Source organism: Anabrus simplex, chromosome 2, assembly GCF_040414725.1.
Source record: "Anabrus simplex isolate iqAnaSimp1 chromosome 2, ASM4041472v1, whole genome shotgun sequence".
NCBI classification, from domain to species: Eukaryota; Metazoa; Arthropoda; class Insecta; order Orthoptera; family Tettigoniidae; genus Anabrus; species Anabrus simplex.
The window spans coordinates 319696984-319722283 of record NC_090266.1 but is presented as its reverse complement, the minus strand read 5'-3'; the positions used below and the strand labels follow the sequence as shown (position 1 = coordinate 319722283).

General features: G+C 41.0%; 1 protein-coding gene across 1 annotated transcript in view; it reads right to left on the bottom strand.

The window, feature by feature from the left end:
* LOC136864093 (uncharacterized protein C12orf56) overlaps nt 1-25300 on the bottom strand; it is a 405652-nt gene that overhangs the window by 264648 nt on the left and 115704 nt on the right. Inside the window, exon 2 of the mRNA XM_068225784.1 lies at nt 24202-24352. Coding sequence (XP_068081885.1) covers nt 24202-24352 — 151 coding nt within the window. The remainder of the gene's footprint in view (nt 1-24201; nt 24353-25300) is intronic.

The window sequence follows — 25300 nt, the reverse complement described above, 5'->3', positions numbered from 1 at the left end:
GAGACCCAATTTTGATATCAGAATTCGACAGAGCTTCTAGAGACATAAATAGGAACAAGGCACCCAGAATTGATGGCATACCCTCAGCATTACCGACTGCCTTATGAGAAACCAACGTGGCGAAATTATTCCGTTTAGAGTATAAGATGTATGATACAGGATAAGTGCCATCCGATTTTAGACAACCGGGCGAGTTGGCCATGCGATTATGGGTGCGCAGCTGTGAGCTTGCATCCGGGAGATAGTGGGTTCGAGCCCCACTGTCAGCAACCCTGAAGATGGTTTTCCGTGGTTTCCCATTTTCACACCATCTTAATTAAGGCCACGGCCGCTTCCTTCCCACTCCGGCGTTTCCTATCCCATCATCTCCATAAGACCTACCCGCGTCGGTGCGATGTAAAACAAATTTTTAAAAAATATTTTAGAAAGAATATTTTTATACCTAATCCCAAGAAAGCAGGTTCTGACAAGTGTGAAAACTACCTCACTATTAGTTTAATAGACCCTATCTCACGCCAGTATAATGAAATGTATTCATTTTGACAAAATAAGGTAAAATTAAACGATTGGGCAATTAATTTTAGTTCGAATAATACACTAGTGTCCAAAAGTTAAGCATAATCACTAAACAAGGCCATACCGCCTTATAGGAATGTCAGACGGATTGCTGAACAAACGGAAGCTGACTCACACACCATATGTCACACAACTTGTCCAAAAACACAGTGTCAGAAAGGTTTTAATGGCTAAGGTACACATTTGAAAACAACTAACAAAACTTGGCAATGCCAATGTCTGTGTGTATGGTTACCCCTAACGGTCACACATGCTTTGCAGCGACGTGGTATGCTCTCTATCAGATGGTCCAAGAGCTCTTGTGGCAGTCGATCCCATTCCTCCGATAGGACAATGAGAAGGTCTTGGAGGGCCCTTGGTGGAGGCTGACGGGATGCAATTCGCTTCCCCAATGTATCCCAGGCATGTTCTATGTGATTCAGATCCGCAGACCTCGCTGGGCACTCCATACGATGAATGTCTTTCCCAGCCAGAAATTCATCCACCAGAGCAGCGCGGTGCGGTCGGGCATTATCGTCCATTAGGAGGAAGTCTGGACCAACAGCACCTCTGAAGAGTCGAACATGTGGTCTCAGTACCTCATTCCTGTATCTCCGAGTGTTAACAGTGTTCCTCGGACCACCCATGAAGATGTGCAGGTCTGTACGGCCATTCAACATGATACCGCTCCACACCATGACGCCACCACCATTATACTGGTCCCGTTCCACGATGTTCCTGTGGTTGTATCGGCTACCCGGTTCTCTCCAGATTAATGTGCGACGGGAATCGTTCTGCAAACTGAAGCGGGATTCATCTGTGAAGAGCACAGGCCTCCATTCATTCATGGTCCAGTTTCGATGTTGACGGTTCCACAGTAAACGGGCCCATCTCTGTGCTGGAGTGAGCGGGACGCACACCACTGGACGTCGGGCAAACAGCCCTGCTGTTCTGAGCCGCCGGTACACAGTTTACCGGGAAACGGCAAACCCTGAGACGGCTGCAAGCTCCACCGACTATTATTTTGCAGGTGCACTCTGATTTCGTCGGGCGGTTAAGGCCAGATATCGGTCCTGCTGTGGGGTGGTTACCCTTGGTCGACCTGGTACTGGACTACGACTAACATCTCCTGTGTCTCGAAATCGTCTCCAAAGCCTGGAAATGAGACTTTGTGGCGCATTCAACGTTACGGCGATTTCGGTCTATGTCTGGCCTGCTTCCAGGCGACCGAGTATTCTACCCTGCAAAACGGGGTCCAAATGGCGTTGTTGTGCCATTATGTTGTTACGTTGACCACGAGGTTACACTCCGCACACTAAGCAGGGCAAACACGACTGAGGGAATATGGTGCGCAGGCACTGGCTGTGTTTACCTTGCGCTTACGCCGCTAGTCAAAGCAGGGAACACTCCTTTCCTATACAGAACGAACACGTAAGGTTGGCAGGTGCATATGTCGTGCGATTTGCGATCTATTTCCTGTTGCCCTGCTTACTCGTATCTTATGCTTAACTTTTGGACACTAGTGTATATCAGAGATCGCCATATGGCACATGTCCTAATTTGTCTCGATCAAAACTACCGATGAGCGCATGTTTGTAAACCTGCGGAAGGGACAGGAAGCTCACAGGACTAATACCAGGCAAAACAAAACTGTGCTATTAGTTAAAATGTGTGCTCATTGCCGAAGGTGAATGACTCTTCTATAGAACTCTGAGATATTACCTATCTATCTGATAGCTGTAACTGTAGTATACTTCTTCAACACCGTCGTCACTATCGGCAGTTTTCCAAGACACAGTCTCGCAGGTTCTAAAAAGTTATTTGCATTAATATGGTATGGGTCATGGAGGGAAGGTGGTTGAATATTTATCCTCACTCAGCTCGTTCTATTGAATATTGGCCTCCTGCAGTTTAAGTAGCACGGAGACTGGAGTGATATATTTCACTAGACGGTCGGGGTGAGTGTCTCAGACGTTTGAGGCGCTGGCCTTATGACCCCAACTTAGCAGGTTTGATCCTAGTTCAGTCCGGTGCTATTTGAAGGTGCTCAAATACGTCAGTCTCGTGTCGGTATATTTACTGGCCACGTAAATGAACTCCTTCGGGACAAAATTCCAGCACCTCGGCGTCTCCGAAAACCGTCAAAAATTATTTAGTGGGACGTAAAAAATAACATTATTATTATTATTTCACTACAAGCAAGCAAGGATAGTGAATATCACATCGAATTTCGAAATGCACGAGCATAAAAGCGAAGGGTTGTCACCTCCACTATTGGTTTATGTGGTAATGTGAACACATAGGAACCAGAATACTTTATCATTGAGTAAGTAACCCACTTCCTGAAAGTTGGATTATGTGCTCATCCTCGCTGTAATTATGCCCGGTTTTTTGGGGTATTCATAATATTAGTCTTGAAAGTGATATTTTCCTTCGACTTATGATGTACTGATATACACAGTAATGCAGTGTGGATTCTCTCTTAGTAAATAAGAGAGAGGGAGACTCAATAAAAACAGGTCACTTGGAATTAATCTTCAGACAGGAAACAATAGATGTTTCTTAGGAGACAGGCATGTATTTCAGTAGGTTAGGCACTTGCTTTCTGTGTTCAGAGTTAACGGATTGAACCCCGACACAGTCTGTTGGCGTGTAGGAACTTAAATGCGAGACACCCGTGTTGGTAGACTTATTAGCAAGGTAAGGAAATCCTTTTCAGGACAAAATTCCGCCACTTCGAATTCTTTTTAAGACCATTGTCTTGCTTCTTGACCGAATAGTCCAGTGAAGCAGCCTTCGATTCTGAGGGCTCGGGGTTCGATTTCCTGTCAGGCTAGGGATTTTAGCCACGCATTTACACACAACAGAGCACACTATCAACCACCACAGAAAAATGTAATAGTTAAATACGTCCATCAACCTAGGGTTGGCGGAGTTGAAACTGGGAATCCACATGTAGGGCCGACTCCTAGACCAGGAGAGTTGAAGAGGTGTCTTTTAAGACCAGCAATACAAGGTTTATCAAGCTTGAAGAGTCATCAACTTAACACCCCACTCTCACAACAGAACATCCTGACCATACACCATCATATGGTACAAATAGACCTACTCCCTCACGGTAGGTACAGCACGGACGAGTTACGGAGCCTGGCGTCGGCCTCTTCGTTCAAACACCAGTATACTCGTAAGTAAGAAATATTTACTATCTGTTTATTTGGGAACGTTATTACTGTTAAGGTATTTCTTACAATTATTGGTATCATTTAGTAGTAGTAGTAGAAGTGGCTCAGGTGGTATCAAACTCCTCGGCCGATGACCTAGATGTTGGACCCCCTTTAAACAAGCATGATCATCATCAAGTGGTATCAAATTCCGAATACTGTTGTAATTATTTATTACATTAGTCCTTTCATTATTTCACACTTTCTGTAAAAATGTACTATTCATGTATGCATTAATCTTGCTTTAATGTAAGAGAAGGCTTCATAGCCTCAACTACCCCAAGCAAACAAGGCAAATAAATAAATAAATAAATAAATAAATAAATAAATAAATAAATAAATAAATAAATAAATAAATAAATAATACCTAAATGAGCATTAAACACGTATCGTTATTATTTTATTATGATATCTTCGAGTTTGAATTCAGCGAAGGGAAAATATCTCATGTTAGACAAGAGCCTTACAGCACTTGTATCACTCTAAAACAAAGAGAGATAGTATTGCCAAGCAATTTTGCTTTACGTCACACCGACACTGATAGGTCATATGGCGACGATGGGATAGGAAAGGCCTAGGGGTGGGAAGGAAGCGGCCGTGACCTTAACTAGTGTACAGCCCCAGCATTTGCCTGGTGTAAAAATGGGAAACCACGGAAAACCATTTTCAGGGCTTCCGATAGTGGGGTTCGAACCCACTACCTCCCGTATGCAATTTCACAGCTGCGCGCCCCTAACCGCACGGCCAAATCGCCCGGTGGTATCCTTCTTTATGCCTCCTCTCTCTCTCTCTCTCTCTCTCTCTCTCTCTCTCTCTCTCTCTCTCTCTCTCTCTCTCTCTCTCTCTCTCTCTCTCTCTCTCTCTCTCTCTCTCTCTCTCTCTCTCTCCAGGTGAACTGCTGCCGAACACTAAATTAGAATTGGCCACCCACACTTGCCAGGAGCGCGGGGGAGCACGATCAATATTGTATATACGACTCAGTGTTCCACTCTGTCAATAACCAATTGAGGCCTTGCCAAACTAGTGGCTCTGTAATCACTCACTGCTTCAACAGCTCGCGGTTAACATTATATTCTGAACTTCACATCTCAACTAGAATGAGCGAAGACGGTGAACACAAGTTTCTTTTATGCATATACAGTAGGACTGCGATAATCCGGCATGGTCGGGGATCATTCAGTATTGGATTATCGTCGTCATTTTTAAAAACCTAGTTTAAACAATGGGATTTAAATAAAAACTACAGTTTTAACGTTCAAAAACTAATATTTTTTAATATTTTAAACGCAAGATATTATAGTATAAAATAATTAAAAGAATGTAGTTAGGCCTACTGTAAACAACAAAGAGAAGAATTCAAAGTCAAATACTGTAATGCACAGTTAAATCAGTTTAAGACTCAAAGTTTTAGCAAAGTTAGGGGTTACCTGGTTAAGGCGGTAAAGGCGTGCTCGGTTCGTCCGGAAGGACGTAGGTTCGGTTCCCCGTTGTATTAAATACGGTTGGACCCACAACTGTTACAACAAAATTCGTCCACGATTGGAGCTATGTGCACTTTAAACATATATTTTCATTGCATTTGCTGATTGTATTTTATTTCAAGTTTTTTTATGTATCACTGTTTTTGTATATGTCTTTCATCTTTGTGTTATTTTAGCTGATGATGACCTCTTCGCTAGGTCGAAACATGTCCTATGCAGCTTTTTAGACAGACCATTTATCAAATAGCAAACGTGTATTGAACATGTGGACGTTATACAACTAAATTATTTTAGAATTTTATCTTAGACATGTGTATCAGACTTGAAATGCAATGGGACGTAAGAATAAGGAAACGACTGAGGATGAAAGACGAACTGCAGTGAGATGCTTCCAAAAATGGAGAATCCTTCAAAAACATTGCAGAAATAATAAACATATCCATCAGTACAGTAAGGAGCATCATATACAGGTTCAATCAAAGTAAAATTTATCACAGCAAAGCAAGAAGTGGTCAGCCATCAGTTCTGACTCCTGCAGACAAACGGCAGATAGTTAGAAAAGTGAAGAGGAATGCGAAATTAAGTGCTTCAAAGATTAGGTCTCAAATGGAAAGTGAAATTAGCAAGCGTGTTACGGCACAAATAATATGAAATATGCTTTATGAAGTTGGGTATAATGGCTGAATAGTCCGAAGAAAACCTTATATCAGTAATATTAACAGACGAAAGAGACTTGCCTATGCCAAGGATCATAAGAAAGATGCCTTTGATTTCTGAAATAAGGTTGTATTTACAGATGAAAGTAACTTCAACCTTTTCAAGTCGGACGGACGAGTAACAGTGTGGCGGAGAAAGAACTGTGAACTGGATGTGAAGAACCTCGCGGCTACAGTTAAACATGGTGGGGAACCGTATTTGTATGGGGATGTATGTGTGCTAATAGTGTAGGTGAATTGTGTTGTATTGGTGGTACCATGGATACAAACACTACATTAACATTTTGAAAACCAGCCTTCCTGGGAGTGTACAAAATGTTTGGGACTTACTAGGGACTACATCTTCACCCATGATAACGACTCTGAACATACAGCCCTCAACACAAAGCTGTGATTGTTGTACAGCATTCCACGCTGGGTGATTACACTCCCACAAACGCCGGACATCAATTCTATTGAGAATTTGTGGCGTGTTCTAGAAGAAAGAATACAATACACGACATCTCGAACAAAAATGATCTCAAGAAGCCATTCTTGGACGAATGGAGAGAGATACCAGCAGAAACAACTGCCAAACTAGTGAATAGTGATGGGATATTCGATTTTTTTTTTGCTAGGGGCTTTACGTCGCACCGACACAGATAGGTCTTATGGCGACGAGATATTCGATTCATTTTACTGAATCGATTCATTTGATTCCGTTCACGTTACTGAATCGATTCAGCGATCCGATTCACGGCACATTAGAGTCACTGTTCATACTGCATCTGTGTAGTGTGTACTGATATGACAGCAGCAACAACAACATTCAATGGTTGCTGCTTGGTCTTCATTCTATGAACTGCTTTCATACGCGTCATCTAGCTTTCAGATTCAGGTTTCTCCTGCAGCCACCTCTTCGCATCAAATTCTGAAGTTACAGAGCCTTATCCCCACAGTGACAACTCCATTAAATAAGTATATAGTTAGATGAAAAATATCTGTACACACAATCATCAGTGATCTGCATTTAGAGCTGTCGCCCAGGTGGGAGATTCCCTATCAATTGTTTGCCTAGTCTTTTCTTAAACGATCTCAAAGAACATAGAAATTTCATTCGTATTCACGGTGAATACATAATACAAAACAAATAAGTTAAAATGAATTGCAGGAGAAAGTAGGCACTTGTGCTCGTTATATTACAGTAAAAAACTTACGTAGTTAATAATAATAATAATAAGAAGAAGAAGAACTGACATAACTAAATTTTTATACACTAACTTATGGTTTACCCTCAGTTCTCTGAAAGTCACAACTCTACTTTATATACAGAATTAGATGTAAAAATACCTGTGTTCACAATAAGTAGCCTACATATTAAATATAAATAGGTTGCTTTACCTCGCATCGACACAGACAGGCCTTATGGCGACGATGGGCTAGGTGTGAAAATGGGAATCCACGGAAAACTGTCTTAACGGCTGCCGACGGTAGGATTCGAAACCACCATCCCCCGAATGCAAGTTCATAGCTACGCGACCCTAACCGCATGGCCAACTCGCTCGGTCATCTTTGAAAATATGTCTCTTTCTATCAGCAGATGATTTTTTAAATAGCCATATTTTGTATAGGCTACCCGAGATATGCAGTAGCCTTGTTGTTTTCTAATTCAACATCTTTTTACTTTAAGTCATTGCGTCAGTGTGCTCAGTTACTCACTGTCCACGTACACCGGTGATCTCGTGATTCAGTTACTGAAGTCTTGTGCAATGACAATTTCGAGTGGTCATGGGCATGACTTATAGTCGTATGGTATGCTGGAGAGTTAAGTTGAATTAATTGTCGAATGTCAACTAAGTTATAATATTGATTCATTAAACTAATAAACAGAATAACCTAACAGCCTATGTACTTACTAGCTAGTTACTTTGGAATTATGTTTTGACTACCTTTTTAACACTGCAAATAAATCTATCTATTATTTAAACCTCCCTGTAAGAAGAGGACAGTGAATGCAAGTGTGTATTATTTTCAAATGAGCTGAGAGCGGGAGTCCGTTACATCGTACGAATTTTTCAGTGTGCCATGGCTAAGTATGTTTCGCTGTAGCGGAAGTTCGTCTCCCCGCCAATGTCCAGTGTGCCGATAATGAACCGTGTGTGTGCTGTGTCTCACTGATCCGTGATTGCGTACGATTCTTTCAGTGTGCTATAGCTCTGTATGTCTCGCTGCAGCAGAAATTCGTCTCTCCGCCAATGTCCAGTGTGCCGATAATGAACCGTGTGTGTGTTGTGACACTCAGCACTGTCTGCTGCGAGTCAACTGAATCGTGTACCGTGAGCTCGCCGTTCCTGTGAACCGATTCACACGGACACTTGAATGAATCGATGCATTGCTTCGAATTATACACACAGTAGCCAACACTACTAGTGAAGTCAATGCCAAGAAGGTTGCAAGAAATCATAAATAGCAAAGGAGGGTCGACCAGAAATTGAAGATGTTAAAGAAGGCCCCAGAAATGTGTATTAAGTATTGCAGACGAATAGTTGTTTGGTGTGAAATGGAACATTATTTTGTTTGTACATTTATTTTTCTGTAGATAACAATATTTCCGCTATATATGTTTTGCACCCAAACACTATGCATCAATTACGTGTACAATGCACTTGTCTTAATGCCTTCTAGTTATATATCCTGAAACTTTTTTTTTTTTTTGCTATTTGCTTTACGCCGCACCGACACATATATGTCTGATGGCGACGATGGGGTAGGGAAGGCCTAGGAATTGGAAGGAAGCGGCCGTGGCCTTAATTAAGGTACAGCCCCGGCATTTGCCTGGTGTTAAAATGGGAAACCACGGAAAACCATCTTCAGGGCTGCCAACAGTGGGGCTCGAACCCACTATCTCCCGATTACTGGATACTGGCCGCACTTAAGCGACTGCAGCTATCGAGCTCGGTAGTCCTGAAACTATAAGACTATGGTAAGACGAGTACTTGTTTACTAACTGTATCTAGCTGGCACCATTCCGAATATCCAATATCAACACGAATGACGCATTCCGTCCTATCACTTGCAACTTCTATTTTCCCTCATGTATGCTCTGGATACATACGTCTAGACGTAAGTTTATTCTTGTAAAATTCAAGAAATCGCAACTAATATTCCACTGCATTACATCCATTGTTCCGGAAAGTTGTGTTTCAGACAGATCTGCATATAGTGATATGTAAAAGTCAAAGCTGTCTCCGTACAGGCCTCGAAAGGTTCTCGGAGCAGTGGAAGGTAAATGCTTCCCCTGTCCGTAACACAGCATTTAACAGGAGAGTTAGCCCTGTGCCCGGCCGCCTTTACCTCCAAGAACTAAACTGCTACTCACTTCTGGTGTTCGCTACTGAACCCCAGGGAAAGAGAGGAAAACCCCGTTCCTACATTTCTCGATTTCCTGGCGGAGAATCGAATCCACTTCCTTAAGGGTGACCTGAGCACGTTTCTACCGCTCCGGCCAAGGATTTCCCCATATAATAATAAAAGATATGTTGTTCTGGCCATGATCAGTAGAAACACAGACTCCTTATTAAATTCCGAATACGAAAGGGTTAAGTTGTATTTTAGGAAGTCTCTGAGTTGTTGTTCTGCGGTATAAAAAAGGGAGTTCAACGGGGAGTTGTGTGAAATGTTCATTATCGACTTAGCTTGGAGTGTCAGTTACCTAATTACGAAATACCGGCATGGTTTACTTCACGTGCATCCGTACTCTGCAAGCGTTCGGGCTCAAGTTTAGAAATGTAACTACCATTTCTAGGTCACATATATTACTGTCGATCAATGAAATGAAATGGCATATGGCTTTTAGTGCCGGGATATGTCCGAGGACTTCGGCTCGCCAAGTGCAGGTCTTTTGATTTGACTCCCGTAGGCGACCTGCGCGTCATGATGAGGATGAAATGATGGTGAAGACGACACATACACCCAGTCCCCGTGCCAGGGAATTAACCAATTATGGCTAAAATTCAAGAGTCTGCCAGGAATCGAGCCTGGGACCCCTGTTTCCACAGGCCAGAACGCTATCCATTTAGCCAAGGAGCCGGCCACTGTCGACCAGTGGGCATTATGTTAAGGAGATACTAAAAGTATCAAAGTGACCTGTGACTATCACTCTATTCATCAGGTACTGAAAGATTATCACAGTGACTTGTAACTATCACTAATCATCCGATACCAAGGAGTATCAGAATGACTTCTGACTTAGTGTAACAGTGACTTGCGACTTTCAGTCTGTCCATCTGATACACGTGAAACCGGGTGAGATGGCCGTGCGGTTAGGGGCGCGCAGCATCCGGGAGATAGTGCGTTCGAACTCCATTGTTGGCAGCCCTAAAGATGGTTTTCCGTGGTTTCCCAATTTCAGACCAGGCACCACTCCTAGGCCTTTCCTGTTCCATCGTCGCCATAAGACCTATCAGTGTCGGTGTGACGTAAAGCAAATTGTGAAAAAAAAGATACACGTGAGGAGTAACTCGTGACTATCACTCTATCCGCATGATACTAACGGAGTCTAATAGTAATGTTTACTACCATTCTATGTAGTCACGTCTTATTTCGTGAACAGCCCAGCTCCATGGATAAATGGTTAGCGTGCTGGGGTCCCGGGTTCGATTGCCGGCTGGGTCGGGTAATATAACCTTCATTGGTTAATTCCAACGGTTTCGGGGTTGAGTGTGTGTGTCGTCTTCAGCATTAGAATTCATCATAGGTACAGAGGCGCAGGTCGCCTATATGGCGTCAACTCGAAAGACTTGCATCAGACCTCCTCGGAGGACACACACCGCTACTTCGTAAACCATGGACAACGGCTGAGTGGCCAAGTTAGTGGTCCTACGTGTAGGCAATCTAGTTGCATCGCTTAGACATTCTCCCTCCTTGTGCTCAGGCGGCTAGGATTATGCAATCAACCGGTGATCCCTAACCCGTTAGGGAAGAGATTCTCACTGGGACTATGTGTAACCATGGTAGCATCCTACTTCACAGAAAATTTACCGAGCACGCTCAGAATGTTTTAAGCCTTGGGCCCATGAGCGTGAAAGAGTACCATTATCCTTTGACAGGCCAGGGATTCCTTGAAAAAGATCTGGCGAACAAAATGGAATTCAGTAGGGTGCTATCATTATTAATGGGGTTAGGGAAGAAGAAAGGTAGGACTGGCAGAATGAGCAAAGAAGATGCGTTAGGAGTTAGTAATGTTCGAGTAAGGAGAGCTACGAGGAAGAGGTATGAGGTTACCAGATCTTCTTACCAGGTGTCAAAAGAGGAAAGCCTGAGTATGGGGAAGGATTGTCCAATAGGAAACCGATAGCAGGCAATATAGTTCCTGCTAGGGATGAAAATGAACGAATGATGTAGATGGATTTAGCAGTTGGAGGAATTAGGACGAGAATCGTCTCACACAGAACATTCGTGGAGTGCCAGACATAAATGATTCACTAGATGGCAATACAGCAAGTTTTAACTTCCCGTACCAACTCGTTCGTGTGTGCAGCAGCATGCTGTCGTGGCAGTGCGTTAGAACGCTATTCTGTCTGACTTCAAAGCAGTTGTTTACGCTTGTGAGTGTATACTGTGATCTGTAAGGAGAGAATTCTGGAGATTGTGCATTTGTGTTTGTATCTTGTACAATGAGAATTGACTTAAGTTAGGAATCAGAGATTTTTCAACAGTTTGAATTGCCGGTACCGTCTTCGCCATGTGAAGTACATAAGGAGGGAAGAGAAAGTTCCAACACTATTTCCAATTTGATTAAGAAACTTGAAGAAGTCACTATCACCGAAATCCTGGAGGATGAAGAACTGGTGCAAATGAGTTCCGAGGAAACTACTGATATCGAGCCTGTTTATTAGCCTTTGAATGATGACGTAACTAATAATGAAGTTCCTTTTGATTATGCCACGAAGGTAAATTGAAGCTAAAAACAAAAGACGGCCATTGAAAACAATCATTAATCAGTTCAGGAGGGTCAAGGACAGCAGCTATCTCATTATCATAGGAACAAGAAACAAAGCGTGAGAAAGTCAAGGCCACATCGGACTACCTGTGGTCTGATTTTCAAGAGGTAAGGGCTAATCAGTGGCTGTGCATGGTGGGCGTGACAGATTCACAGATTTCAAATCTAGATCGACCTGGGTTTGGAATTTCCAAGCAGTTCACAACATTGTTAGTCACAATCACGCTCAATCGCAAGAAGAGATTGAAAACTTTGCGATTGAATTTGGTATTGAGTTCACTGACAAGATCGTTCCTAATTATTCACCAGCTGAAATTCTGAATACCGGCCAATCTGGATTTAATTATCTAATTCACGGAGACAGCACTCTACCTAGCATCGGTGAAGGAGACACGATTGTCGGAGTGTAATCAGCGTTTGGAATATCACATTCATATACAATTCAACCCATTGGATCTCTGGAAGGTAAACTTCTCTCTCCACTCGCTATTGTCTTCATGAACCAAGTGGCATATTTAGTCCCCTTGTATAACAAAATATGATCCGGTCTCCGAATATATACAAGTATATAACTTGTTCAAAATCAGGCAAAGTGGGCACGAATATTCTTGAACAACGGTGAGATAACTGTCTCTCTCCAAATCTTGGAACAAAATGTTGCCTGGTTCTGAATGCTCATTCCATCAACAAAGTCTGTTCGTAATTCCTGATAAACACATAGAGGTAACGATCATTCCACCTGGTGCCGCTTCCCAACATTTGGATGTATAATTTCTTCGGCAATAGAAAAAGTCCGCCGAACATATTTTAAGGGAATTTTGCTCGACAATTCTCAATCCCAGAAAGACTTTAATGTACTGACAAGAGCAACAAAACGGATACGCAGAAATTATGATCATACTCGATTGCAAAGAAAAACAAACAAGCCGTATGATAATTAAAAACCAAACTTTATATAATATGTTCCTTACTTGAAATCAGATGTAAGACAATTTCAGAATACCACTTCTGCATGTTTCTTATCAACGTATCAGTACATATACATATGGTACTATCTTCAAAGTTGCTTTTCCCTGTTTTCCTTGTCTTTCTTCCTTATAAAACCCCCTTCTTTTGTGCACTTTTTTCACTCCAGACATCAATGATATTATGAAATATTTAATAGGTCCTATTTAAACACATAATGTAGGCCACTCGATTTCCTTCTCATAAAGACGTTACATCTCTTTTACGTCTCTCCTGTGAGCAACCTCATTCTCATCTCTCCATCTTCTTTTCATTTGTTGCAAAATGAAAGAGAAAAAACCCAAGAAGTGAATGGGAGGATATTAGATACCGTATACTCGTCGAGTATAAAGTAAAGGAGCATGGAATAAAATTGTTGAGAGAAATACACAGAATAAAAGAAATTCATGTAAGGTTTCTGACGTCATTGGCATATTTATATAACTCAAAGAGGAACAAAACTAAATTTGCAAATAAACAATAAGTAGGTTAAGTCAAATCAAAAGTAAAAGAATGGAAATTAAAGAATAATTCGGGGCTTAATCCAAGTACACAAGTACATACTTACTCAAAACAGTCTTAGAATATTGAGCAGGGAGCGAAAATACAGGCAGACGCGCGGATCGCAAGTTTGACTTGGACTCGGTAGTATAAAATTTGTTTGACGCCAAATTAAACCTATTCAACATGGTAATCATCTTGACAGTAAAATCATACAAAGAAATCTCTCACCAAATGTAATTCTGCGGTTGCCTACTCAAATGGAAATTAGCAAGAGTTCCGGTTTCACATAAATCAAACCACAGAACTCGCCGATTCATAACCACAGAAAAATTCCGCCGAATAGCCATTATAAAGTAGAAAGTTCCCAAACACGAAACATACAGGAGGAGTTTTGCATTTATACTCCATATCACATCACATTTTGCCTCGTATCAGTCAGGAAATAAATATGAACTGTAAGAAAATAATAATAATAATAATAATAATAATAATAATAATAATAATAATAATAATAATAATAATAATAATTGCTTTACGTCCACTAACTACTTTTACGGTTTTCAGAGACGCTGAGGTGCCGAAATTTAATCCTGCAGGAGTTCTTCTTACGTGCCAGTGGCTTACACACGCCGTGAACACAGGCATTTCATGCAGGTTGGAGAGCAACTGAGGCCACATGTTTCTCTTCAAACAAGTGGCATCACCGCACCAGCAGTACACGGGACTTCCATACACTAAGCTAGATGTTGTACGAATGGCCGAGAGCCAGGAAAATCAGCAGTTTTTATACTCTCGGGGAAGATTCGAGACCTTTCATGAATGATTAAGGCACACACACAGTCGTTTATTGGGTAGCTTACAGTTACACATCAACATTGGGGAAGAAAGACGCCATTGGCTGAAAATTAATGACAGAAATTTACGATTGGCTAATTTCAAAACTGGCGGAAAGAAAGATTAATATTGCCAACCCACAAATGAAAGAACAACATTTAGTAAAGAACAAACTTATAAATACAAAATATCTTCAAGAAAAGTTCCTTCACTTCGCACCAGGGTGCATGATCATAGTTTTTGATAGAGACATCTGTGAGATAATGTCCACACTTCTTGATAATTAGTAAACAAAACAATTCGAAATTAACACAGTGACATCTTCTGATAAACGGTTGAATTAATTCAGTTTTAAAGTTCAGAGCTTCAGCTGTAGAGGAGTACTTTAAGGCGGAAAATTCAAATGTGCGGCGTACAGGTGTACCAACCAGTACAATAATAATAATAATAATAATAATAATAATAATAATAATAATAATAATAATAATAATAATAATAATAATATAAGAAAATAAAACTAACAGAACGCTACATAAGTACGTTAAAATGCAACATACAGAAAGTAATAATGGACCAGCAGCAAGTGAGCGTATTTGGTCAGCTCACGGACGAATTCTCACTCCACTAAGAAAAGTGACCGTGTTAGAAACAATATTATTATTATTATTATTATTATTATTATTATTATTATTATTATTATTATTGTCGTTGCTGATCATTGTAATAATATACAACCTTGTACTACGAAATAAACTTGTAACTTTCCTTATCAAGGATACGAGGGGCCCATTTTCAATTATTGCGGGGGTGAGGGGGGTGAGTTTCTTAGCCCGACTATAAGAAAATAAAACTAACAGAACGCTACATAAGTAGGTTAAAATGCAACATACAGAAAATAATAATGGACCAGCAGCAAGTGAGCGTATTTGGTCAGCTCACGGACAAATTCTCACTCCACTAAGAAAAGTGACCCTGTTAGAAACAATAATTGTATGCCCAACTGTGCAGTGCGACAGAACCTTAAAGCTTCTGAGTTAGCAGATGAAGCATGGTAGCAATTTGATGAGGCATGGCCAGAAGAGAATCACACAGGAACTCTTGGTTTATGCAGCCCCTAAGATCCCTGAACGAAATTAGTGGGATGGTGGATATATTTCACTCGCCAGCTAGTGAAATTCGCAGACATCTTACGGACGCTTCATAGACACTGTGTTCCTTGTATCTTGTTCTGTGCATTTGGTAACTGAAAGTTATACTTACTTCCTTCCTTCCTTCGGTCATTTCAAATGTATAAACAATTTTCTGATTTCATTTCTTCCTTATGTGTTATATGTTATATATTGCTTAGTTGCAATTATTAGTAGTAGTAAGTGCTGTTAATATTGTTATTATTTCAATGTATTATATCATCTGTAATTGGAGAATTATTAACTCTGTTGATGATAAGTAAACAAATCAATTCAAATACATGAATTCTGTGATAATATTTCTAGGGAAGTAGGTGTTGTACTCGTAGAATGCAATACACTTTCTCCAGTAGACAAATCTTCCATTTATGATGCTGTGAACCTGAGGCAGAAGTTTGCGTGTAAAGCAATGCTTGCTGCGGCAAATGTCTTGAATCCCCGTTTTAAGAGAGAAGCCCTCAGCCAGGAGCAGGAAACACCGACTCTAGACTTCATTGCAACAATGCATGAAGTATTGGGATATGGCAGTCTTCAGGTACAACAGAAAAACTGGTTTACATACATTGGAACCTCAGCTACATGGGTGTCACACAGGTCATCGAAACATTACAGTCATCGTGTGAAGACGAATCTGACGAACATTATGATTAGAGACTACCAGATTTTTTTGTATGTTCCGGAGATTCATTGGCAATTTCTTTGTTTTTGTACTTTTTCAATGAAAATTAAAGAAATAAGTAGCTTATATGAGGTAAACGTTTGACAATGTTTTCTTATAATGACATTACTGTTCCTAATATTTCAAGTATGGTTTACACGCAATTTGGAGTTACATGTAGAATAATACATTTCTATATTTTGGACTAGGGAATTTATTTAAGAAATAAAACATCTTTTGTAGCAGTTTTTATATACTATTCTTCTTTACGAGTATCGTAATTGCCAATCTAACCAATTACACCAATTGTACCTGATATTAGACGGTTTAAAACCAATGTTGACGTATTTTACCATATCTACCTAACTGGTTTTAAACATCGTCGCAACTCTAGTCATGGCTGATCAAGCGACCACTGCTCAGCCCTAAAGCCTGCAGATTACGAGATGTCGCGTGGTCAGCAAGTCGAATCCTCTCTGCCGTCATTCTTGGCTTTTTAGACAGGGGCCGCTATCTCACTTCATATAGTTCCTCAATTGTAATCACGTAGGCTGAGTGGACCTCGAAACAGCCCTCAGGTTCAGGTAAAAATCCCTGACCTGGCCGGGAATCAAAACTGGGGCCTCCGCGTAAGAGGCAGACACGCTACCCCTACATCGCGGGGCTGGCCTGCTCCCTATAGGAGAACACATTATACAGGGTTATTCTCAATTAATTACCTGGAAGAATCGGATCTGAGGGCTGGTTCGTGGTCCACTCGGCCTACGTGATTAAATAACACCGCATACATAATGAATTTACGTAATTTATTTTCAAAACTTATAGTGACTTAACCTCAAGATTAGTTTTCAAATGTTTAATGTGGCTTACATAGATAATTTAAACTGTCTCTGCCAGTCACAATCATTCAGTGCATGAGCCAGTTGCAACTTGCCCCCGAAACACCGCAGTCGTCATCATAACATTCTCCATAACACAGGCTGCGGAATGACCAGCTCCAGACTTGCTCTATAGTCCAGCCGCCGGCTGTTCGGCCCTGACGTTTCTCGGACAGTGTCGCCGATTTTGTACCGTACGATATAAGCAAAGGCAAACTCCTAAAATATTTCACGCATACGTAGATCAGATTCTGTGTTAATGCGATGGAACTACGCGAAAATTACCTCTAATATTTTGAAATACAAGAGTAGTGTAATCATAATAATAAAACGTTCCAATTAAAATTAACCGCACTCCAAGAACAGCGTAATTGTAATAACAAAACATTCCAGTCAAAATTAAGCACACCCACAGAATAGAATAACCGTAACTCAATAATAATAAACGTTCAGTAACATAAAATAATACCATCAAAATCCGAACTCTTTAAATATTATCACCGTAATTACAATAAGTCAGAATAAATAATAAAACCCCGTGAATAGTATCACCGTGGTAACAAAAACGTCGCTGTTACAATAAAACTTCAAAATGCTCATAGAATAGTAGTGCCTAAATAATATATTGCAGTAAAATGAAACAAATTATGTACTCACATTAACTAATCCATAGGGAATATGCCACACTGTTCGAAAACATAGGTGTCTTCGTCCTTGTTAAAAAAGTAGCCGGAGTCACTGCTGTCATCCTTACCCATGGAAATAATAAATTCTTTCCTTCGACATTCAACAATTCCATCAGCTTCCTTTGCCTTATGTAGATCTTCCCAGGTGCGACTCACAACACTTGAACTGGTCTTTCCTCCCCTAAATAAGCGAGATTCTTCCAAAGAGGAAAGTAGTTTACGACGCGCAGGAAATTCCCTCTTCATGTATTAACTATACGTGAAATGCATCTAGTGATGTCTTGGAACAATGTCTAAATTAACGCAATTACCTGGACCTCTGCAGAACTATATTCTTGCATGTGCTATCTACAAAATGTCAGGTTTTAAATGTAGGCATCTTTCTATTTCCGCCTATGCGGTTTTGTCCTGACCCTTACTACCCGATTACACCGCTATTGATACCCACCACCACTTCTGGCCTGGTAACATGCTGAGCATGGGGACAGGCAGATACTCCTGTAGTATCACACTCCCACTCTTCCCTGCTATCTTTTTCTTCTTAGAACTAATAGCATGTCGGAGGCAATGTAGAAAAGTGTCGATTGCCACGCGGGGGGAGTGGAATACCCCCCCCCCCAAATAATAAAGAAAGATGTCTTTGGACATTGTGTTGATATTCGGTTTTCAGGAGTACGCAGCACTTCAGAAGGTGTATTAGGCCTACGATCCACTGGATTCCTTTCTTTTGTTACACTTTTCACAGTCGTCCTACCTACTTTTAAAGCGTCACAAGCTCGATCCACCACTTGTGTCACAGGAAGAAGAGGCCCACCGTTATCACACTCTTTCTCAAAACATTCACGTAGCCGGTATATAAATTCACGGCTTTGGCTCTTATAACAACTCACGGGTTTTTTTTTTTGTCTTTCCTGGTGATCCACTGACCATGTTACAATAACAAAAACAAACGCCGTGAACACAGGCATTTCATGCAGGTTGGAGAGCAACTGAGGCCACGTGTTTCTCTTCAAACAAGTGGCATCACCGCACCAGCAGTACACGGGACTCATGGCGACATGAACGGTGATTGGTACTTGCTGTTAAATCTTAAATCTGGCCCGCCACTGACCACCACTAGCAGAACTCTTAGTATTATTTGCAGTAAAATAACCGTAATTAAAACAATAACATCAAATCGACGAAGGGTGTTGGTTTCAGTGATTTTATATTAAAATCATAAGGCACAATGTAAATTCTTAATAGTGTCTTCAAGGTTATATCTATAGTTCCAGATCGCCACTGGTTGTCATGCTCCATGGCTAAATAGTTAGCGCGCTGGCCTTTGATCACAGGCGTCCCGGGTTCGAATCCCGGCAGGGTCGGGAATTGTAACCATAATTGGTTAATTCCCCTGGCACGAGGACTGGGTGTATGTGTCTTGTTCATCATCACTTCATCCTCATCACGACGCGCAGGTCGCCCACGGAAGTCAAATCAAAAGACTTCCACCTGGTGAGCCGAGCTATATTCGTGTGTTTTCTTACGTGTGTATCTATTAGAGCGTAGTATTAATAATAATTTGTCTAAGCATTTAGCTTTATTGGTAATCTTTGAGTACAGTAGTTCCTCCAAATTTCATTTCTGTTTGTGCTTAGTAGTGACATAAGGTACCGGTATCGTAATTAGGATACGTCTGAAAGTAGTTTAAAAATTACTGTAGTGTACTGTACAGTAGTATACGAGTAATATCCTATTAGAAATTAGTGTGCTTATTTTATTATTGTAAAATATTTGTGTAGTGCTGGTGTAGTAGAGGTATCCGTAGAAACTCTTACAAAAATTCTGTTGTTGTAATTAGGATAGGCTTAATTGCAGTTTGGAATTGTGTAGTTCTTGTGTATTACTTTCGATATTCAGTAATTACAGCAGTTATTATCCTATTAGCGGTTGTAGGATAAAAAATAGAGTACGACTAAGTAGTATTGTAGTGTAGCCGTATATTAATTACCTTATTGTAGTGTGATATTTGAGTACTATCCCAGACAATATATCCCTCCGTTCATTTATTTTTTGCAAATAAGTTATTTTATTTTTATTTTCATTTCTTCCGTAAAGAATGGCTAAGGAGCGCGAGTGTACGAACTGTGGGTGTGGCGAGGCATTGAGGGGTATGAGGGAGGAGTTGGAGAGTTTGAGGGAGATAATTAGGGTTCTCACAGAAGACAGGAAGGAAGATACGACTCCCTCAAACAATGTACAGGTTACAGTAGGTGTTCAAGTGGGAGGGGAAGGAAAGGGAGGAGTTGTAGAAGACAGGTGGTCTAAAGTTCTAAGGGGAAGGAGATTGCAGGCTAAGGGCTCTATTCAGGATCAGAATTCAGGACAGGTGTCTATGCGAAATCGGTACGAGTCACTCCAGGTAGAACAACAGAGGGAAGATGAGGGACAGGGAACTGTTGCTGAGATGTGTGGAAGTAGGTGGAAGGGAAAAGGTAGGAAAGGGATATGTAGAGCAGAGGATAGGAAAATACGGGCGGAACAGGGTCATGGGAAGGAGAAAAGGGAGGAGGAAGTAGCTTCTGCAGCTATCAGGGAAAGATAGGGCTGACCAGGAGGGGAGGGAATCAAATGAGGTGGGTAGGGTTGAGGCTCTGGTCATGGGGGATTCCATCGTTAGACACGTGGGGAAAGTATGAGGAGGAAAGGGAACCAGGGTAGAATGTTATCCAGGAATTAGGTTGTGGCAGATGTTGAGGAAAGTAGAAGAGAGGGAGGAGGGGAAGGAGAAGGTGGTAGTGTTTCACGTTGGTACCAACAACGTAAGGCAAGCTGATATAAGTACCAACATAGTTGGAGATGTGTGGGATCTGGTAAATGCAGCACGGATGAAGTTTAAGAAAGCGGAGATTGTTATTAGTGGAATACTGTGTAGGAGGGATACTGACTGGAGGGTGATTGGGGATTTAAATGAGACTATGGAATGGGTATGTGGGAAACGGAGTGAAATTTCTAGATCCTAATGGGGGGGGGGGGTAGGAGATAGGGATCTGCGCTCAGATGGCCTTCACTTAAACCGCAGTTAGGAAATTTGTTGGAAGGGTAATAGGGAGGTACATTCAGGGAAACGGGGTGGCCTAGGGAGCGGTGATAAGGGAACAGGGAACTGAAAATCAAATAGGGATGACATAAAATTGTTAGTGTTGAACTGTAGAAGTATTGTAAAGAAAGGAATAGAACTAAGTAATTTAATAGATATATATTTACCAGATATTGTAATAGGAGTTGAATCATGGCTGAGAAATGATATAATCGATGCAGAAATTTTCTCACGCCACTGGAGTGTGTATCGTAGAAATAGGATAGGAATGGTGGGAGGGGGAATATTAATTCTGGTGAAAGAAGAATTTGTAAGCTACGAAAAAGTTAAAGATGTGACACATGAAATTCTAGGTGTAAGGCTCATTTCTAAAGATAATAGGCAACTTGATATATTTGGAGTGTACAGACCGGGAAAGGGTAGCACTGACGCGGATTCGGAATTATATGATAGGATAGTCGGCTATGTGGGAAACAACATGGAAAGAAATGTGACTGTAGCAGGAGATCTGAATTTGCCAGATGTCAATTGGGAAGGAAATGCGAACGACAGGAAGCATGACCAACAAATGGCAAATAAGTTGATATGGAAAGGACAGCTGATTCAGAAAGTGATGGAACCAACCAGAGGGAAAAATATCCTGGATGTGGTGCTGATAAAACCAGATGAGCTCTATAGGGAAGCCGAAGTAATAGATGGTATTAGTGATCATGAAGCTGTTTTTGTCGTAGTTAAAAATAAATGTGATAGAAAGGAAGGTCTTAAAAGTAGGACTATTAGGCAGTACAATATGGCTGATAAAGCAGGTATGAGGCAGTTTCTAAAAAGTAACTATGATCGGTGGAAAACGGTAAATAAAAATGTAAACAGACTCTGGGATGGGTTTAAAGAAATTGTTAAGGAATGCGAAAACAGGTTTGTACCTTTAAGGGTGGTAAGGAATGGTAAAGACCCACCTTATTATAATAGAGAAATAAAGAGACTAAGAAGGAGGTTCAGACTGGAAAGAAATAGAGTTAGAAATGGCTGTGGAAGCAAGGAGAAATTGAAGGAACTTAATAAAAAATTGAATCTAGCAAAGAAGGCAGCTAAGGATAACATGATGGCAAGCATAATTGGCAGTCATACAAATTTTAGTGAAAAATGGAAGGGTATGTATAGGTATTTTAAGGCAGAAACAGGTTCCAAGAAGGACATTCCAGGAATAATTAATGAACAAGGAGAGTGTGTATGTGAGTATCTTCAAAAGGCAGAAGTATTCAGTCAGCAGTATGTAAAGATTGTTGGTTACAAGGATAATGTCGAGCTAGAGGAGGAGACTAAGGCCAAAGAAGTAATAAAATTTACATATGATAACAATAATATTTACAATAAGATACAAAAGCTGAAAACTAGAAAAGCGGCTGGAATTGATCAGATTTATAATAATAATAATAATAATAATAATAATAATAATAATAATAATAATAATAATAATAATAATAATAATAATAATAATAATAATAATAATGTTATTTGCTTTACGTCCCACTAACTACTTTTTAAGGTCTTCGGAGACGCCGAGGTGCCGGAATTTAGTCCCGCAGGAGTTCTTTTACGTGCCAGTAAATCTACCGACACGGGGCTGTCGTATTTGAGCACCTTCAAATACCACCGGACTGAGCCAGGATCGAACCTGCCAAGTTGAGGTTAGAAGGCCAGCGACTTAACCGTCTGAGCCACTCAGCCCGGCGACCAGATTTCTGGGGATATACTAAAGACAATGGGTTGGGATATAGTACCATATCTGAAGTACTTATTTGATTATTGTTTGGTCAGAGGAGCTATACCAGATGAATGGAGAGTTGCTATATTAAGCCCTGTGTATAAAGAAAGAAAACGGTGATAGACATAAAGCTGAAAATTACAGGCCAGTAAGTTTGACGTGCATTGTATGTAAGCTTTGGGAAGGCATTCTTTCTGATTATATTAGACATGTTTGTGAAATTAATAACTGGTTCGATAGAAGGCAGTTCGGTTTTCGGAAAGGTTATTCCACTGAAGCTCAACTTGTAGGATTCCAGCAAAATATAGCAGATATCTTGGATTCTGGAGGTCAAATGGACTGTATCGCGATTGACCTGTCTAAAGCAATTGTTAGAGTGGATCCTGGGAGACTACTGCCAAAAATGAGTGCAATTGGACTAGGCAAAAGAGTGACTGAATGGTTTGCTATATTTCTAGAAAACAGATCTCACAGAATTAGAGTAGGTGAAGCTTTATCTGACCCTGTAATAATTAAAAGGGGAATTCCTCAAGGCAGTACTGTATTATCGGACGTTTATGTTTTCTTATATATATCAATGGTATGAGTAAAGGAGTGGAATCGGAGGTAAGGCTTTTTGCGGATGATGTTATTCTCTATAGAGTAATAAATAAGTTACAAGATTGTGAGCAACTGCAACGTGACCTCGAAAATGTTGTGAGATGGACAGCAGGCAATGGTATGTTGATAAACGGGGTTAAAAGTCAGGTTGTGAGTTTCACAAATAGGAAAAGTCCTCTCTGTTTTAATTACTGCGTTGATGGGGTGAAAGTTCCTTTTGGGGATCATTGTAAGTATCTAGGTGTTAATATAAGGAAGGATCTTCATTGGGGTAATCACATAATTGGGATTGTAAATAAAGGGTACAGATCTCTGCACATGATTATGAGGGTGTTTAGGGGTTGTAGTAAGGATGTAAAGGAGAGAGCATACTTGTCTCTGGTGAGACCTCAACTAGAGTATGTTTCCAGTGTATGGGACCCTCACCAGGATTACCTGATTCAAGAACTGGAAAAAAATCCAAAGAAAAGTAGCTCGATTTGTCCTGGGTGATTTCCGACAAAAGAGTAGCGTTACAAAAATGTTGCAAAGTTTGGGTTGGGAGGAATTGAGGGAAAGAAGAAGAGCTGCTCGACTAAGTGGTATGTTCCGAGCTGTCAGCGGAGATATGGCGTGGAATGACATTAGTAGACGAATAAGTCTGAGTGGCGTTTATAAAAGTAGGAAAGATCACAATATGAAGATAAAGTTGGAATTCAAGAGGACAAACGTGAGTGAATATTCATTTATAGGAAGAGGAGTTAGGGATTGGAATAACTTACCAAGGGAGATGTTCAATAAATTTCCAATTTCTTCGAAATCATTTATGAAAAGGCTAGGAAAACGACAAATAGGGAATCTGCCACCTGGGCGACTGCCCTAAATGCAGATCAGTATTGATTGATTGATTGAAGTCCTCAGATACATCCCGGCACTAAAAGCCATACGCCATTTCATTTTTATCATACCATGAGTTCAGCTTGAAGTGATAAGTTGTTGTGCTGAAATTAAATTGAACGTTAGGAGACAGGGTGTTATTAGTTAGTGTTAACCTATTATACTGTAGTACTTACAACTCGTATACTTAATATGTCGCCCAGGCACACAGCGACCTCTGCAGATCTAAGAGGATATGGAACCAAGAGAAGAGCCTTCCCGGTGAGCACCACATACCGGAAGGTTAAGTTGCTCCTCATAGACTTCACCACGCAACGCTCGTAACCCCTACAACATAAAGAGAAACATGGCATGCTTGTAAGCAATGGTTACAGGCGGTTGATTATTGTCACATAGACAATACTTACTGTACATTAGACACTTCAAATATTCTGTAACTGACCTAACTGAAAATGGTAGGGTTCTGGGATGTTGTCTATTCCATAACGTACTAACACAGGTCTCTCATATTCAGAAGAGTTGGCAGCCAAACTAACTACAGGACACGGGTGGGCTAAGTGGTTCATCTAATAGAGCCCAAGTTGGCGGATTCGATCCTTGCTCAGTCCGATGGTATTTGAAGGTGGTTAAATACACCAGGCTCGCGTCGGTTACATAGCCTGTATTGTTAAGTGCTTCTTGCGTTCAGGTCGTTTATAAAGCACCTGATAAACTCAGTCACAGATCGCCCAACAGAGTTCCGGTGTACTTTGCCATCTTGTAGAGTAAAACGGAACGCCCATATTGACGCGCAGGCAGCCTGAATGTCGTCATATTCAAAGGCCTGCACACGGTAGCTGAGGCCATATTATTATTATTTCTCCGTTAGGGTCTTCTAGGGACCACGTGACAATTTCAATGCTTCATCCATTGTTGTTCCTTCTTCTTCCTCCAATACTCCTCCATCAGCTCTATATGCCTCCTTTTCCTCTCCTCGGACCATACTGAGCCTCTTTTCTTTCCCTCCGCCAACGGCTGTAGCCGTCTTGAAACACCGGATCCCGTGAGATCTCCGAAGTTAAGCAACATTAGGCGTGGTCAAGATTTGGATGGGTTGCCACACGGGGCAAGGGAATGGAGGAGTGGAAAGGAACTGGCCACCCCACCGCACGTAAACTCCGGCTCAGGCACACCTCTGCGGAGGTTCGGACTTGCCTTCGGGCAGAATATACCCTTTCATTACTTTTCCTCCCGACCTTCATTCTAAAATATCTCTCTCCCTCTTTGTTGCTTCTT